General features: G+C 36.0%; 1 protein-coding gene across 7 annotated transcripts in view; it reads right to left on the bottom strand.

The window, feature by feature from the left end:
- The window catches only part of SLC26A7 (solute carrier family 26 member 7), a 90,511-nt gene that overhangs the window by 11,282 nt on the left and 62,545 nt on the right, over window positions 1-16,684 (bottom strand). For 6 of the 7 annotated variants that reach the window (XR_014580001.1, XM_083824784.1, XM_083824785.1 and 3 more), the window contains 4 exons: window positions 16,497-16,574; window positions 14,580-14,675; window positions 7,437-7,543; window positions 4,579-4,645 (listed from right to left, as the gene is read on the bottom strand). Coding sequence is in view for 6 of the 7 variants with exons in the window: in XM_083824784.1 (XP_083680910.1) it covers window positions 4,579-4,645; window positions 7,437-7,543; window positions 14,580-14,675; window positions 16,497-16,574 (348 nt within the window). In the remaining variant the exon portion in view is untranslated. Of the gene's footprint in view, window positions 1-1,828; window positions 4,189-4,578; window positions 4,646-7,436; window positions 7,544-14,579; window positions 14,676-16,496; window positions 16,575-16,684 lie in introns of those variants that run through there. The other variant, XM_083824788.1, reaches the window with a different exon arrangement.

Consider the following 16,684-nt stretch of genomic DNA (forward strand, 5'->3'; position numbering starts at 1 on the left):
GTATTATATGTATTGTAAAAAGTGAACAAGTTTTTGGAGCATACAATGTGGCTGGTTTGAGGAAACAGTCATAATGCTAATCTCGGTCATCTGAAGATGACTGTAGTACAATAGGGATATTTTATCATGGAAATGAAAAAAGCAACCACTGACTTCAGTATGGGAGGAAATTCCCACCAGCCCCACTTGTCTGGTTCTCATACCACCCTGAGCTGAAGTTGAAGCAGAAAATCATTTAAGTACATCCTGCAGCAGAAGCACCTGCCCTGGAAGAAACCTTTCTGTAGCCACTCTTACTTCACTAAGCCCTTCAGCAAAAGCAAATTCCTGATGGTCCCACTTGTACTGACTGGATCCAGACTGAGCCTGATTTAAAACTTTGCTAGCATTTATCTACAACCAACATAATCAATAATCCACACAAGAACCATCATCTGCCCTGGATCCTGTCTTTGCATTTTATCAAAAAAAGTTTCATCCAAACTTCACACTGTAAAAAGCCAGTCACGATATGTGTATATATATATATTTATATATGAATATATTAGATATCAACATCAGTTGACATGCAGGTTTTCTAAGTAGAATTAACCTAATTCTACTGATGTCTTCACTTTTGACAAATTACAAACCAACTGTGTGTCTCTCTTCCTTGGGAAAGAACCCTATTCTTGCCGTTTTCCCTGCAAATATCCCATCTATGTGATAGATACCAACCACTTGTTCTCTATCACCATCTGAGACAGACCTGACTCATTGTGGAGCAATTGTTCTCAGCTGCTTTGATGCCTGCTGCTTGTATTTCAGACTTGAAGAAAAGTCTGCTGGCCGTTACGGTCTTCTACTTTTCCAGTTGTACTATTTAATCTAGTAAAAGATACTACATCTGCATGCTTTTTATCTATATTCAAATAAATAACGATTCTTTTATGCCTCTAGTGTTGTAAAACAGGAATAAGCAGGATCATATTTTCAGTAGCATGTTCTACCCAACAGGCATGAAACTAGAGATCTTTAAATATCCATAACAACACTGCTAATAAGCTCCAGTTGGCAAAAACACAATAGGATTAATTTGCCTTTCAGGTATGTCTTTCATAGAGGCTGGACCTCTGGATTACACATGGAAGTTCAGAGCATTTTGATGAGAAGATGAGAACAGATGAGAAAAAAAGAGGATAGTTGAATCCACAACTGAACTTTTCACAGTAATGATTCTGTTTATTTTCATTACTGAAATATTTTTTTAATACCAAAGTAAAATATATGATTTATGCAAGTATCAGTTCTCAGAAGTGAACTACTCATGACAATGGGTAATAGGAAGTAAAAAAACAAACAAACAAACAAACAAACTCCAAGAGTTTGCAAGAGAATATAAACTCCAAAATCCTCTATTCTTCCTCATGAAAGTCAAAGACACGCAAAGTTACTTAACTAGGTCGTACTTAAACATAAGTAAGTGGAGCTGACAGAGAGGCAATTTTGTAGAAGTTCAAAGAATCATGGGATTGCATTGAAGATACACAGTTTTCCCAACAGACCTTAAGCAAAACATGACTGAAAATCTTTACCACAAACCACACAAACGGTCTCCTTACTGTAGACTTCTGAGAAGCAGACAAACTCTCAGACACCACCATAGTAGACATCATACAGGCTAATGAAACATTTCAGACATCCAGAACTGAGGCAATGAACCCCAGACTATATATAGTGACTTAGTACAATTTACCTGTGAATGCAATCATCATATCACCAACATAGTTCAGTCTGTCAAGCGGTAAAGCCTAACCAGCAATTAAAAAGGGTAAGAGTATATGAAAAATAAATAAATTAATTAAATAAAACTTCTTAAATAGGGGTAAAACAGAGGTCAATATATGGTTGAATGTAGAAATACTGTGAAGTCTAACATTCCCTTAAAAACTATTCTATACATGGCTTAGTATGGAGACAAGTGGACGCTTTGGTGCCATACCAGAACTGACAAAGTAGAATGTGCAAACAAAGACAAAATAAGGCAGATGTGCAGAGATCAAAGCCTGTGATCCTCAACGAGCTAATATGAGGTGAAAGACTTGAAAGTCTCAAATCATAAGGCCAAATCAAGCTGATGGAAGACTTAGGTATAACCTTTTGTATGGAATCACAGAATCACACAATTGTAGGGATTGGAAAGGACCTTGAAAGATCGTCGTCCAGCCCCCCGGCCAAAGTAGGTTCCTTAGAGCAGGCTGCCCAGGTAGGCGTCCAGCCGGGCCTTGAATATCTCCAGAGAAGGAGACTCCACAACCTCCCTGGGCAATCTGTTCCAGTGTTCCATCACCCTCACCGTGAAGAATTTCTTTCGCATGTTGGTGCTGAACTTCCTGTGCTCAATTTTGTGGCCATTACCCCTTGTCCTGTCCCCACAAACTACTGAAAAGAGGTTGGCCAAATCCCTCTATCTCCCACGCTTCAGGTATTTATAAGCATTGATGAGATCCCCTCTCAGTCTTTTCTCCAGGCTGAACAGACCCAGGTCTCTCAGCCTTTCTTCATAGGGAAGATGCATGGGGAAGGATGGGGAAGCCAAATTTGTCTATCAGTCCTGGCTCTGGTTTAGTTCTAGCTCCTTTCTCAGTAAAAACTCTTCTGAGAAAAAAATAACTTATTTTTGTCTGTTCTTGCTCAGAAAGAAAAAAAAATCATCTCAGGAGGTGTTTTTACTCTGTCACTTAGAAGGTTGCTGCCAATTGCCCTGCACACATGGCACAGCTCTCTCTACACTTGGGTAAGAATTCAGTTTAGTGAATGCCTTTGGTACAACGTGTTTCAAACAAGCTTCTAAATACCCTTTTAATTTTTTCCACATTAAAGTATCTTTTCTCCTGTTGATGAAATAATCCCTATAAATCCACAGACCTTAATGGTGGGGTAGATCATTAAGCTTGCATATTTTCATGTTTAAAAGTCCTGTTACTTATGTCTAAGCTGTTATTTACCAGTGGAACTTGGATTACTCTAACATTCATACATTAAAAATTACCCCAAATTACCCACTGACTCCATAAATTAAATTAAAAATATTTAGTATAGTCTTAAAAATATTTTCCTTTTTTTTTCTGTATAATAACCTCTTGAGCAATTTGCTTTCTTAACAAAATGTTATTTTCCCCAGTGTCTGCAGACACTGCTTAGTTATTACTTGGTTACTGGCACTAATCTTAATCATTCAGGATAAAAAGATGGGGAACAGTTAGCTTAAAAATGATGCATAGGGATTTGTACAGATATTTTATTAACTGACACACACACACACACAAAAAAAAAAGTAGGCAAGTCAAATATTGGTTACCATCTCTGACAAATTTACTCCACCAATTTTCTTAAGAATGAAAAGTGATAATAATAATTGACAGTTGGGCTAGCCTCAACAATAGTGTTTTTAATTTACATTTTAGAATCCTCCCCATTCTCATGTACCTCTCACATTCCAGCATTGTTCAGCATGCCAAAACAGTAAACCCACCCAAGCCAAATTCAGATTTTGAGCCTGAGATAGCTCTGATCGAAAACATTTGCCAGACAAAATAAATTCTTCAGAAGAGTGCCTCTTAATAATAGGGTAATAACTGCTGAGCACATTGCTTACTTGTAGAGAAGACCCTTCATATGTGTTGGGAAAGTAAAGCAGGCATAGTAGAAACTGCCAGGATGAAGAGGTCAGGGTGTCCTAGTGAATGGACTCCATGCCGAACGGACACATGATTCTACTTTCTTGGCTGCTGACCTACTGTTTTGTTTTGGAGGAGGAAGGTCACCTCCCTGGGTCATTACCCTTCCCTTCTTACCACAGACCCCACCACAAGAAACTTTGATAATAATGGTAATGAAAAAAATGAATAAAAGGAAAAAAATAGAATCCTTGACTAGTAGGTTTAAGCTTGTAAGAAGCAAATTTGAAAACCACGTTCTTTGCGAGAGATGCTTCCATCCATATTTCATATGACAGTACCCTCATTTGAGTCCAGGGTGGTGCGATGTGTGAAGTGGTCTGACAACTGCATGCTGCTCTCTCTTCTTCCTACTACACACAGTGTCCTCAGGGACAGCCAGGTCACAAGGGGCTGGTGGCAGAACCAGGGGTGGAAAAGAGGTGGTGGATGATGAGGGCATCAAAGGATTTTCAAGAAATGAGGAACTCTGAAAAGAATATTTATTATCTACACAGCTATCATCTGTGTAGATAACCCTTGTTCTTGCTGAGGAGAGATTTCCCTAGACAGACAGGATTTAGGAAACTTTATAAAGAGCAATTCCTCACTGAAAAGTAACAAATAAACCAAGGCAGGCAGATATAAAAGGACTTGCCAAACTTAACTTTGCAGACCAGCAACAGAACCAGGAAAATATTCCAATTTCCTGAGGCTACTTTTCTATTCTCTATGTCACACAGGATTTAGATTCAAAGTGATCATTTCATAAAAATGTTCTGAAAATACTGATTATAAGCTAGTAAACAATTACAGAAGATAAACAAATATAAATTAGTAGGACACAAAAAAGGGAAAAGAAAAGGATAATTTAACTTACACAATTATCTTCTGTTTTGTATTTATATTCCACTTCTTTCATATTTTTCAAATTCAGTGTCCTTACTCTGTAACCAATACAAACAGAAAATCTGTGAGGCAAACAGTAATAGTTGTGAACAGAAACAGAAAGTGAAACACACCAAAATTACAACATGCAAGTTTAAAGTTATGACAATGCAATCCATATATATTTTTGTGCATAAAAAGCTTATTAATCATAATAATAATGAAGTTAAAAGAGTAAAAGGCAAATTTTAGAATTATAGAATATCAATTTGAAAATTTAATAACATTATATATTTATTCAAATATTAATAATAAAATGTTTATATTAAAATTCATTATTTGTTTATATTATTAAATGTTTATATTAAATTTCATTATTGACTTATATCTGGCCAGAGAGCTAGTTTTATGTCAAGATATGTAACATATAAATTACAACTTCAAATGTACAATTTAATTTTAATTAATATTTTTTACCTACAAAATCATATTGTAAGGAAAGGAAACAAAGATACTCAATAGATATGAGTTATGAAACTCAAGGATTTTTTTTGTCATTAAAATTGATGCACCTCTGTATGATAAAACAAAACATTATGCTATAGCTGTCAAAGTGCAGGACTTAACTGGAAAAGCCAGTGTCCCTATGTTCTCTATATGGTCAGTGGAAAGAGAAAGTTGCCTTGAAAAGGCAGTTCAGTGTAAGATATTCTACTTCCATACATCCTTTGCAGGAACACATTTAAGTAGAGAACAAGATATATATAAAATTAGCCATCACCTGAGCTATGTGCCTAAAGCAATGGAAATCATCCCAGAACACAAGCATTTAGTAGATGCAGCAATGCACAGGGAGGTACTGGGTCACTGCAGGTACTGGGGTCAGCTAAATGAGGCTTGCAAAACTCAGCTGTTCTCTCCTGTCTGCATAAATCTAGCTGTAGCTGCTGCTGTTTTTTAATATATTCTGATACATGACATAACATACCATGTCCAATACTCTGGTGTCTGAACAGAGGTTTCACAATAAATCATCTACAACATTTTTTGTGCTTTAGTGTCTAACTCTTCTGCAAGTCATTAGTGAGAACATTTTTGTCCGTGACTGGGTGACTTACTGCATGTTCCCATGCTAAACTTACCTGTGCAGTACAACTTTTAAGATTGTTAGATCTTTCAGTGCCTTTATATTTAATGGACAATCATGTGCAACATGATCAAAGACCACAAAAATCACTGGAAAGAGTCTTATTTATTAATTTGTGCAGGTTCAGGCTGAGGTCTCTGCCCAATAGCAGAGGATCAAGCTTTTTTTTTGTCAAATATCCCTACCCTTCCGTTATAGAATCATAGAATCATTAGGGTTGGAAAAGACCTCCAAGACCATCTGGTCCAAACATCACCCTACCACCAATATCACCCACTAAACCATGTCCCTAAGCACCACGTCCAACCTTTCCTTGAACACCCCCAGGGACGGTGACTCCACCAGCTCCCTGGGCAACCCGTCCCAATGCCTGACTGCTCTTTCTGAGAAGAAATGTCTCCTCATTTCTAACCTAAACCTCCCCTGGTGCAACTTGAGGCCATTCCCTCTAGTCCTATCACTAGAACCTCAGTCATCCAAACACAGTATGTAAATAACTTGGAAACTTATCTTTTCTTTTACTAGCAGAATTTACTCATAGTTTAGTTTGCTGAGTAGCAGAAGGTTACAAGAAAGGTTCTGACTGTTTCAAGCAGAAACCATCTGCCATAATTTGCAATTGCCTTGCAATTTTGAGCTACTTTCATGCCGATTCTGCAAATTAATTCTGTGAGAACAGAGCTCTGCACAATTTTAATGAGCATTAAACTAAACTGTCTATATGGTATTTAATTCCAGTGCAATTAAATGTTCGTGCAAACAACTGCCTGCTTGCCTACAAGTCATTTGTAGGACTGGTGAGTTATGGATTAATTTTGTAGTACGAAATGATCATGAACGATGATATTTTCCTTTGCTCATGATCAAAAGTAGCAACTGTAATATATTGAAAATAATATATGAATATGTTAGATTTAGTTACTTTGTCCTGACTTTTCTAATTCATACATAGAATTTACAATGAACATTTCAGACATCAGAAAATGTTGTGTAATTATCTTTCATTAACGTGTTTTAGCAAAACAAATATCAGCTTGCCAATCCTGTGCTAGTCTTCTCAGAAATGCTCTTCCTCAAAGGCAAAAAAGTATTGAATGGAAGCAAATTTATATTATTGATTGCCCTGTTGATTTTGTGCTACCTTCATTTAATGGGTCCTAGAGATGTGTAATATTAAGAGAAATCACAAAATAATGCCGTAGTATAAAAAGTTTTAGCCTACAGGTGTGACTTTTCCTTCTGAATGATCTTATCCTATAATTTTCTGCAATTAGAAAGGAGGGTGCAGTGAGGACAGAGCCGATCTGTGTGCAGTGGTGCCCCGTGCCAGGATAAGAGGCCCTGGGCACAAACTGGCCCCCAGGAGGCTCCCCCTGAGCACCAGGAGCACTTCTGTGCTGTGCGGGTGACGGAGCCCTGGCACAGGCTGCCCAGAGGCTGTGGGGTCTCCTCCTTGGAGCCCTTCAGAAGCCGCCTGGACGTGGTGCTGGGCACCCTGCTCTGGGTGTCCCTGTGTGGTTGGACCAGGTGGCCTCCAAAAGTCCTTCCCAACCTCAACCATTCTGTGATTCTATGCAACTAAAAACTGAGGTCTCATTGTTAAATTTAGTGTACTGTATATATATATCCCATCAGTGAAGCAATATGCCAGAAAGAAGACAAAATGATGTGGTACTAGAACATTTCAATAAATTATATCTTACCTGGAAAAGCGGAAAATCACAGTTACTATAGTGGAGACAACACCATACAACAGTCCCACATTAGCAGCAAAACAGATTGTGAACACGTAAGTACTAACCCATATGCTCTTTAAGGAGGGAAGAAAAAAACTTGATTAGGTGAATGGCGATTAGCTTTAATTTTGTAACAGTCCACATTATATGAGTCAGAAAAAAAAAAAAAAAGAAAAGAAAAAAAAGAAAAAAAGAGAGGTGAACATTTGGATCTTTGAACTGACAAATACAGAAGACTGAATTATCGATCAAAATAACGTCACTCCACTAGAGAACACATCATCCTAATGCTCACAGAAGTTCATTTTGGAGTTCCTTAAAACAGTATATGAAGTTGCACTAACAGTGTAATTCAGAATAAACTCAGTTTGTTAAAGCTATATTTGATTTTCTCATATTGTAAGTTATTGTCAGCTTCTTCACTGCACGCAGTTAAAATCCTCCTTTCCTTTTACACAATGAAGTACCCTAAAGATCACATACAGAGAGCTCGTCTCACACTAATTATTTAATTGGGAATTATAATTTGATAGGAAGTTAATTAAAAGTGGCATTTAGCAGACTATAGCTGACTAAATCAATTCTATAACAATTTTAAAATGGTGGAGAAAGAATTTATTCGCATGAAAATTGTAAGATTTCAGATTGCTTCCCCATCTTTCAATGCTTGATAAATAATACTTTGAATTCATTTTAAATATAATTAAAAAAAAATACAAATAAGAATATCTGAAACAAAAGTCACTTTAAAAGGGTTTTTAAATATTTAAAAGGCAAAAAAAAAAAAAAGACATTTCTTTTTTTTTCTTAATTTATTTCTAAACAAAAATAATCATCTATATTTCCATACTATAACACTCCATGTGGCATAGCGATGTATAGATTTTTAAATTAAAAGGAGAGAAATATAAATGGCTGGATTTCTTATATAACTTTAATGTTAGGGATATTCAGCACATATTTCTTTCCTTGAGGAACCCTTAAGAAATGACTCCCACCTAATCTTTATATAAAAAGTGTTAAAAAAGAATGGCAAGTATTTTCACTCCTATGAATATACTGTTCTCCACAGGTGCCCCTTTGAACAATTACAGTGCTTCTTGTTAATGTTTGCAGAGGAACAGATCACATTACAATGGCACAATTGGTGTTAAAATTACCCTTTCTGATGCTTTCACTTAGCTCAGGAAAGCCAGAGACAATAGCATACTTTCAGCCTAACCACAGGAATTTTGCTCAATTAGATTTCAGAACTGTTATTTTATGTATTATAAACTGTAAGTCATACTGTACTAACTCACGTTTCATGGAGGACAGAGTGTTACATGACTCTACTGAGAAACCTTTTCCTCCCTCATCTTCAAAAATTCTTAACTACTGCAAAAGGTTTTGCAGTCTCCTCAATGACCCAGCTGCCAGGAAATGAGGTGGTTCATTCTTTGAAACAGTTCTCAGTCTCCAGTAATATTTTAAAATGAGATCTTATACAAATTACTGTGGATATATTTGCACAAAAAAAAAAAAAAAAAAAAAAAAAAGCAACTCATGTTTAGTACTGACTGATCAGAAAGAAACTAATTCTAAACTTATTTATTATATATTTATAAAGGAGCTTTCTGAATATGAAAGGGCTAACAGAAGGACTACAAACCTGAAATTCATTTGGATCAAGAGTTGGCCCATTCTGGTAAGGCTGAACCCTTGACAAAGCCTGAGATCAAGCAATCCACTTCAACTGCAGACCTGTGCCTTGCTGTCACCTTATTCTTGATATCACATCTAACTAAATATCTGCTGCAAGACCTGCAAAATTCTTCTTAGTCTCAGAAGAAAAAAGGAAAGATGAAATCCCAAAACAAAGTCCACACTGGAAGAATCAAAGCCAAAAATATTGAAGTACTGCTGAGTACTGAGAAAGCTAGTTGAGTACCCCTTTAGCAGCATAGTATCTTACCTCTTAACTGTAACCAGACTCCTATTGTTGTAGAGGACGAGCCAAAACAAGCATATTCTCATCTGCCAATCACCCTTTCAGTGATTTATATTGGCCTTGAGTCAGTACTTTTTATGCAGAGTAGCATCAAACTTGTAGGAAGAAGTTATGTTAATCTGCTAGACTTTTTTTTTTTTTTAATTCACAAAGAAGTCATAAAAACATCAAAGGTTTCTTTGGCAACTTACTTCAAGATTGTTAGTACATACTCCAGGATGGATAGAATCTAACCACTTCATTCTTCAAACCTCAGAGATAATGTATTATATAGGTACATGTTACTCTCAAAAATCAAAACAAAATCCAACTTTAAAATATGCTTGTACTATATTTTAAAGAGGGAGAAAAGAAACAAGTAGAAGATACAGATTTATGTTGAATCCTGCATGTATCAGAAAGTATCAGAAGCATTGGGGGGTATTGTGACTGCATGCATGTAGCAACTATCTCTGAAACTCTATGGGCAGTATGTTTCCATGTAGACCTTTGAATTTCATAGGATCTACACATCCACCACTGGGGGAAGGCTACAATAGGAACTTGGTGGGATAAAAGCACATAAACAGAAGTGGGAGAATACTCTCTAGGTCAATGATTAAACAATGCAACACTAAAATATTGTGATACTAAAAGTTTCTGTACCACTTTGAAAACTGATGATAGATTTACTTTTAATTGCAAACTGAAATGATCAACTATTGACTGTATGGGTATGGTTCATTTCACTTAACATTATCTACAGCACGGATGTCTGCATCTGGGTAAGCTATCTAGATTCCCACTATAATCAATGGAGACTTGCTTATCAGTGAGAGAGGGGAATTTAGGATGATTCTTCCTGATTATGTTGGTGACTACTTAAGGAAGAGATGAATCATGCCCTAACATGACTTGACTGACAAGCCTTGCACTGTATATACTGTGAAGTATGCCAGTCACTTGCATGTAGCCAGGAGAATCCTATTAAAGTCCTCTTCATTCAGCAGTTGCCTTGGCAGAGAAGGTGCTGGAGTCCAGGAGGAGGCTCAGACTACAGGGAGGATACATAGTACATCCATGCCCTAACATCCTTCTGCAGACAAATGACTGATGTCTGCATACATTCCTCAGAGTACCCTGCAGCAAAACTCAGCATTTGAGTGCTCAAGTCAACTATAGTCATACAAGAAGAACTGCTGAATAGTAGATGATACGGTACTTTTTTAATATCATTTTTCACAAGCATTCCATACTCAAGAGTTGAGAGGGTTTTTGTTTCTGCAGACTGCCTGGAGACAGATGGACTGATATAAATATTATTTTTTAAAAAGAATTTATATGGCAATCACACTCTCAATGGATTAGGCACTTGTAAACCTCTTCCCACTCCACTTAGACAAACTGCAGCAAAATTAATGTAACACAGAGTAGCATGTTCATTAATGCAGGAGGGATAGAAAATCTAGGACTTCATAACCTAGAAGTATTTGTGTAAAATTATTGTCATAGAAGAGCTGGAATGTTTGCTACTCTGTGGAAATTTGATTAGCAAAGCCCTCTGAGATCTCTCATGAAACAGGGCCTCACCATGATGAATACCTGAACAAATCTACAATGTTATCATGAGGATATTCTCATGAGGATAAGAAGATAAAATGTTCTAAAAATGCATGAAATTACACCAATGGGCTCCAAAATCCGATGGAAGACCTTCCCTGCACCCCTTACTCCAATCTATTTTGACAAAGTAATTTGACAGTGTGGTGGTTTTGTGTTTCAGAAACCCACACTGGCGAGATGCTGGAGGGCACTTGTTGAAAGTAAGCCCTCCCTTGCTGGCTCTACTTTAATTGCTGACTTGGTATCAGTGATTACATCTTTTACATATTAATAAATGTGCATACACTTACAATTCATTCATCCATAACTACCTCTCGCATCACAGCACCATGCAAGGAATGTGTAATTTTTACCATAAATTGTTGCTGTTCTTTCTGTTTTACAAGTCAGGCATACAACTTAGCTCTGCCTCAGCTGAGGTCATTTCCTGGCCAAGTCATTTGTACAATTTGTAACAGTTTTTATCTTTAAATAAAATATTATTTTTCTGTTCAATACTCTAAATCCCTTTTATATAGCTGTTTAACTCATGAGAATAATCCTTATTCTATTGTCATTTTTCACCTTCTGAAAAACAGTTTCCCTGTATTTGGTAATTTCTATTTCCAAATGTTAACAACAAAATGAATATTTTTCTTTAGCAGTCCATTATCAGTCTTTGACTAGTTAGAATAGCTGCAGCTCATCTGGGATTTTCAGCCCTAAAGAGAGTTAACAAGAACTTTACTGGCCTTTTTGTTGATACTAGGAAAGTGCACTCTCAAGTTGGTGAACAGAAAAGAGAAGATATGTTAACAAGTAGGCCTGTAGAAGGAATTAGCCTTGCGGGGAAGGGTACAGAAATCAATGCTTGAACTGATGACACACAGAAAAAGTCCGCTTTCCCTCCCCCACCCCACCTTGCCTCCCTCCTTCCCCACCCCCCCCCCCAAAAAAAAAAAAGAAAAAAAAAAGAAAAAAAGAGACAAAAATTCATGACAAATCATTTTCAGGTCAGCGTAAAAAACACAGATAACACAGGGATCAACACCTTAGAAACAACCAAAAGATGGAGGGAGAAGAAAATCTGTAATGTATATAGTTATGTAAACATACTGTTATTTTAAAACACATATCAGTGGAATAGAACAATTATTTATCTGAAATCATTGAAGTAATCTGAGAAGGTGCTGGGGCTGACAGAAGATCTTAATTGAAGCAAGAGACCTTTAAAGTTAATGTGAAAGTTGTGAATGACAGGACTCTGGAGCAAGAGCAGTGAGGTTCTAGCTGGAAAGAATTTCATTGTGATTTGAGGGATGGGATTTAAAAGCAGGACATTCCTGAAATCTGATAAAAAAAAAAAAAAAAGTTGAAAGAAAACTGAAACAAGTATATGTAATTATATTAACAACTATATGTAGTTATATTAAATTTGCAAGAAAAAGCAATCCGTGGCTGAATGGAGAGATTTCAAGCTGTACCTTTTACATTTAAAAGGATTATGATGTATAAATCACTAGTCGACAAACTGTGTTCAATGAGAAGCTTAAGTGCGAGGGAACAAGGTAACAAAAACTATAACATTCTGTTTCCATGCACTATCATTTGCCAGACACGTGAGCATAACAAACCTGACTTCTATGTTACATGACACACACCCTTCAAAGAATCAGTTCCAGAAAGGACAGCTGCTAATTACTTCCAAATGTTTTGTTAGAGTTTCTCTCTTCAAAATGCTCTGGATAACCTGGTAATGGAACTGATTTGTTTCCAACAAGCTGTCAGGTCTTGGGTGAATGTTTTCAGGCCAAAATCAACACCACTGTAATTTCTCAAATCACTGGGCTTGGTGGGGCTCCCTAGCCTAGGCAGCAACATAAGATCCATGTTTAGAGCTTTAGATTATGCTATTTAGAGCAGGATGATTTACCCTGTCAGGCTAAGGATTGATGGTACAACTACTTGAAGATAAATCGTTGTTCAAGTACGTTCAGTCAAAAAGATAAACCCAGCAAACTCTCCCTCTCTATAAACTCTCTTAAAAATAATGACAGATGTCAGAGATGTAATAACTACTCACCCATCCTTTTCTGCCAAAACTACGAAAGCAAAAATCAGTCAGGCTAGTCTGCCTATAAAGATGCATCAAGGCTGGTGAGCTTCTAGAACATTCTGCTGGAAAACTTAACCATTTATTTTCTCAATGCATTGTTAGGGAAGCTATAGATGCCTCCCATAACTACCAAATTTCTTAAGTCCACTGTCCCCAAAATAATTCTTGATCCACATCATTTATCATTTGGGTCAGTGGCAGCCTGGGTCAAGCTGAAGACCAAATACAGTACAAGTGATAGAAAATATTTTCAGAATTTTGCTGCTTGAGGAATATAAGGCTTCATGAAAGACAGACCTTTTCTTCTTTTCTTCTGGATGATACCAATAATAATAATAATAACCCTAGTCTTCTATCATTGAATATGAGAAACCTCACACAGTCAAACTTGATGATGTTTACTCAATTCCATTTTCCATACTGAAATTCGATACCTTATAAACATATATATATTTTAATCAGGCTAGACCAACCATTACCCCTGCAGAATACTAAGTCACTGGAGAGTTCAACAAAATTGAATATTACCTCCAGAAACCTGTACCTCCCACCACAGAACAGGGGGATATGCCCCAAATACTTTTATAAATATTTGCTAACTGAAACTGCATAAGCAGAAGTTTCAGAATGATTATGGAATATCAATATGTGTTTGTGTGATCTAGAAAGCTGTTAGAAGTTTTGGTTCCACTAATTTGGTAATGTATTCAAAGGTTCCCTTGCTAGAGAAATCTGGAAGTCTTCCTAAACATGGAGTCCTCTTTAATATTTGCTGGGAATTCTGTGCAAAGGTATGTCAGATTGTTCAGACTTTGAATTAAACTGTATTTTCATATTATGCCTCTTTCTACCTATCTGCTCTTTCTGCTCTATTTTATCTCTAATACTGCAGAATCTCTCATTATGATCAAATACGTATTCTCTTTGCAAAATCTCTGAGGTAAGGCAATTTACATCTTTCTGCATCTCTGGTGTTTCCAGTTCTGCTTGTAATGTGTGGTCATTCCATATCCAAAGAGAACAAAGATACTGGGATCTTTTTGACAATAACAAAATAATAATAATTAAAAAAATATAACTATAGCAAAAACACGCTAACTGGCTAGAGTAGGCTTACAAAATTAGATACATATCTGACCCAATTAGTCTGGTCTGACTGTATATACATTTTCAGCATTAAATTGGGTTTGATTCTTTATCACTTGCCAAAATTTCTAATTTTTTTTTTTTTTAATACAATTGACATTTCAGATGCAGCTATTCTGAGACAGAAAATAAGCTGATTAATACACAAAAACCCTAATAATAATGTCTTGAATGTCTTGCACTTATCTATTCTAGGGCCATAGAACTATTAAAGTTTATTTAGCAAGTATTTATTAAAGGCTCTCAAGAAAAACTCCTCGGATTGAGTCTCACTTACCCAGTCTATTTTATCCACATTCCAATATTTTTTTAAGTCACGGAACTGCATTAACATTCCTTTCAAGCCCACAATGATAATGCTTGCTAGCACACACTGAAGGAAAAAAAAAAAAAAAGAGCTTGTTATGGAATTAGTAGGGAAAATGAATGTTCTTTCTTCAGTTCAATGATCAATATGGTAATTAAACTATTGAAAATCTGAAGTTAGTGTTTCAAAAGTGGGATAAGTTCAAGTATTCTTCTGATGTAAATATAATAGTATCACAGACATTCTTTTTCTTTCTTGAAGGCATTCTAGAGGGCACTTGACTATGAGAAAATGACAAAAACTTCAGGACATTCCAAGACTCTCCATGGATCATCAGACCAACTACATTCTGACACATTTGGGGGACCCCAAAGCAAATCAGCACCCAACTTCTCCACAGTGAAGAAATTAAGTTTCCCTTCATAATTACCTACAGAAAGTGCTTCATGCAAAAATAAAAAATAAATAAATATCCATTAATTTTGTGGCAGACAAGATAATTTATAGTTCTCCAAATCAAAAAAGGAGGCAGAAAGGGATGAAGAAATCTTCAGGAGCTCAAGAGTGATGGAGAATAATCAACTTGCAGCGGGGAGGTGGGGAGAACCAAAAAAGCGTAGGAGAATAGTAATAAAATATCAAGAAAGCAACATATGAAACATTTTTCTTTTTTTTTTTAATATGGAAAAAATCTATAGGAAAACAGTCAAAACTTACATATATTCCATATAAAAATGAAGGGGGGAAAAGAGTATAGTAAGAAAAAAGACATATTGTGCATCTTCAAATGTCTCTGATTTGCATGATTAGAATAAGCTATAACAGGATGTTTTTAAAAGTGTTCTGCCTTCATCTGACACTGCAAACAATAGCATGAAGTAAGTTTTAAAATTGTATACAAACATAGCAATATTTTAGATAATTTTGGAGCTGTATTCAACATCTTTGACATCTTTAGATAAAATTCATAGAATCATAGAATGTTGGGTTGGAAGAGACCTTAAAGCTCATCTAGTTCAAACCCCCCCTTGCCACGAGCAGGGACACCTCCCACTAGACCAGGCTGCTCAAAGTCCCATCTAACCTGGTCTTGAACACCTCCAGGGATGGGGCATCCACAGCTTCGCTGGGCAACCTGTGCCAGTGTCTCACCAGCTTCGGAGTAAAGAGTTTATATCTAATAATCTTATATCTAATAATATCTAATAATCTTATATCTAATAATATCTAATTTAAATCTCCCCTTTTTTAGTTTAAAGCCATTACTCCTGGTCCCATCACTACACTCCCTGTTAGAGTCCCTTTAAAAATAAATAAACAAATACATAACTATTCATTTTCAATATCAAAAGCTAGATATATCTTATGTGAAAATACATCATGTTACCTCATAGATTCTTAATGTAGAAGATGTATTCCATGACAGTTATAGGAATATCTCATATTTTTCTGTAATTAAGCTTAGATCACTATCTTCAATCATCTCTGTTACATTTATTTCAAAAGTATAATCATACATCATATACAAAACTGGAGTAATATTGTGGATCTTCATTAATTTCTACCAAGCTCTGTCAATTTAAAACCACAGCAATCTGGCTGAATGCTTTTCACAAACTACATGTCAAAAGTAAGTAGAAGAGAAATACTTTATTATATGCTTCAGTGATATCTTATGTATATGAATGTGTATGTGTAAAATCTACATATACTATGCAGTAACCTCTATATCTTATTATTCTAGGACATGTTCTACCCTTGCTGTTTTCTCTCTCATTGAAATTAAAGGGAGCTATTTCAGATAGTATGACATTTCTTTCCCTCAAAGAAATTAACTCTTTAGAAAATATTTGATGCAATCTTTAAAAAATAAGATAAGGAACATACCATAGGCAGCCAGTATAGCATTGGTCCAATTGTGTAGATCACCACAAGAATTAATGCAGAGGAGATAAGGCAAGCCACCTAAAATAAATGAAGAAGAAAATCCAGTCCAATCAGTCAATTAAAAAAAAAAAAGTTTTATTGTTAAAAGTTGTAGACATAGTCAAGAATGAGATGCTGAATATGTCAGC

This window comes from Anser anser, assembly GCF_964211835.1.
Source record: "Anser anser genome assembly, chromosome: 2".
In the NCBI taxonomy this organism is placed as follows: Eukaryota; Metazoa; Chordata; class Aves; order Anseriformes; family Anatidae; genus Anser; species Anser anser.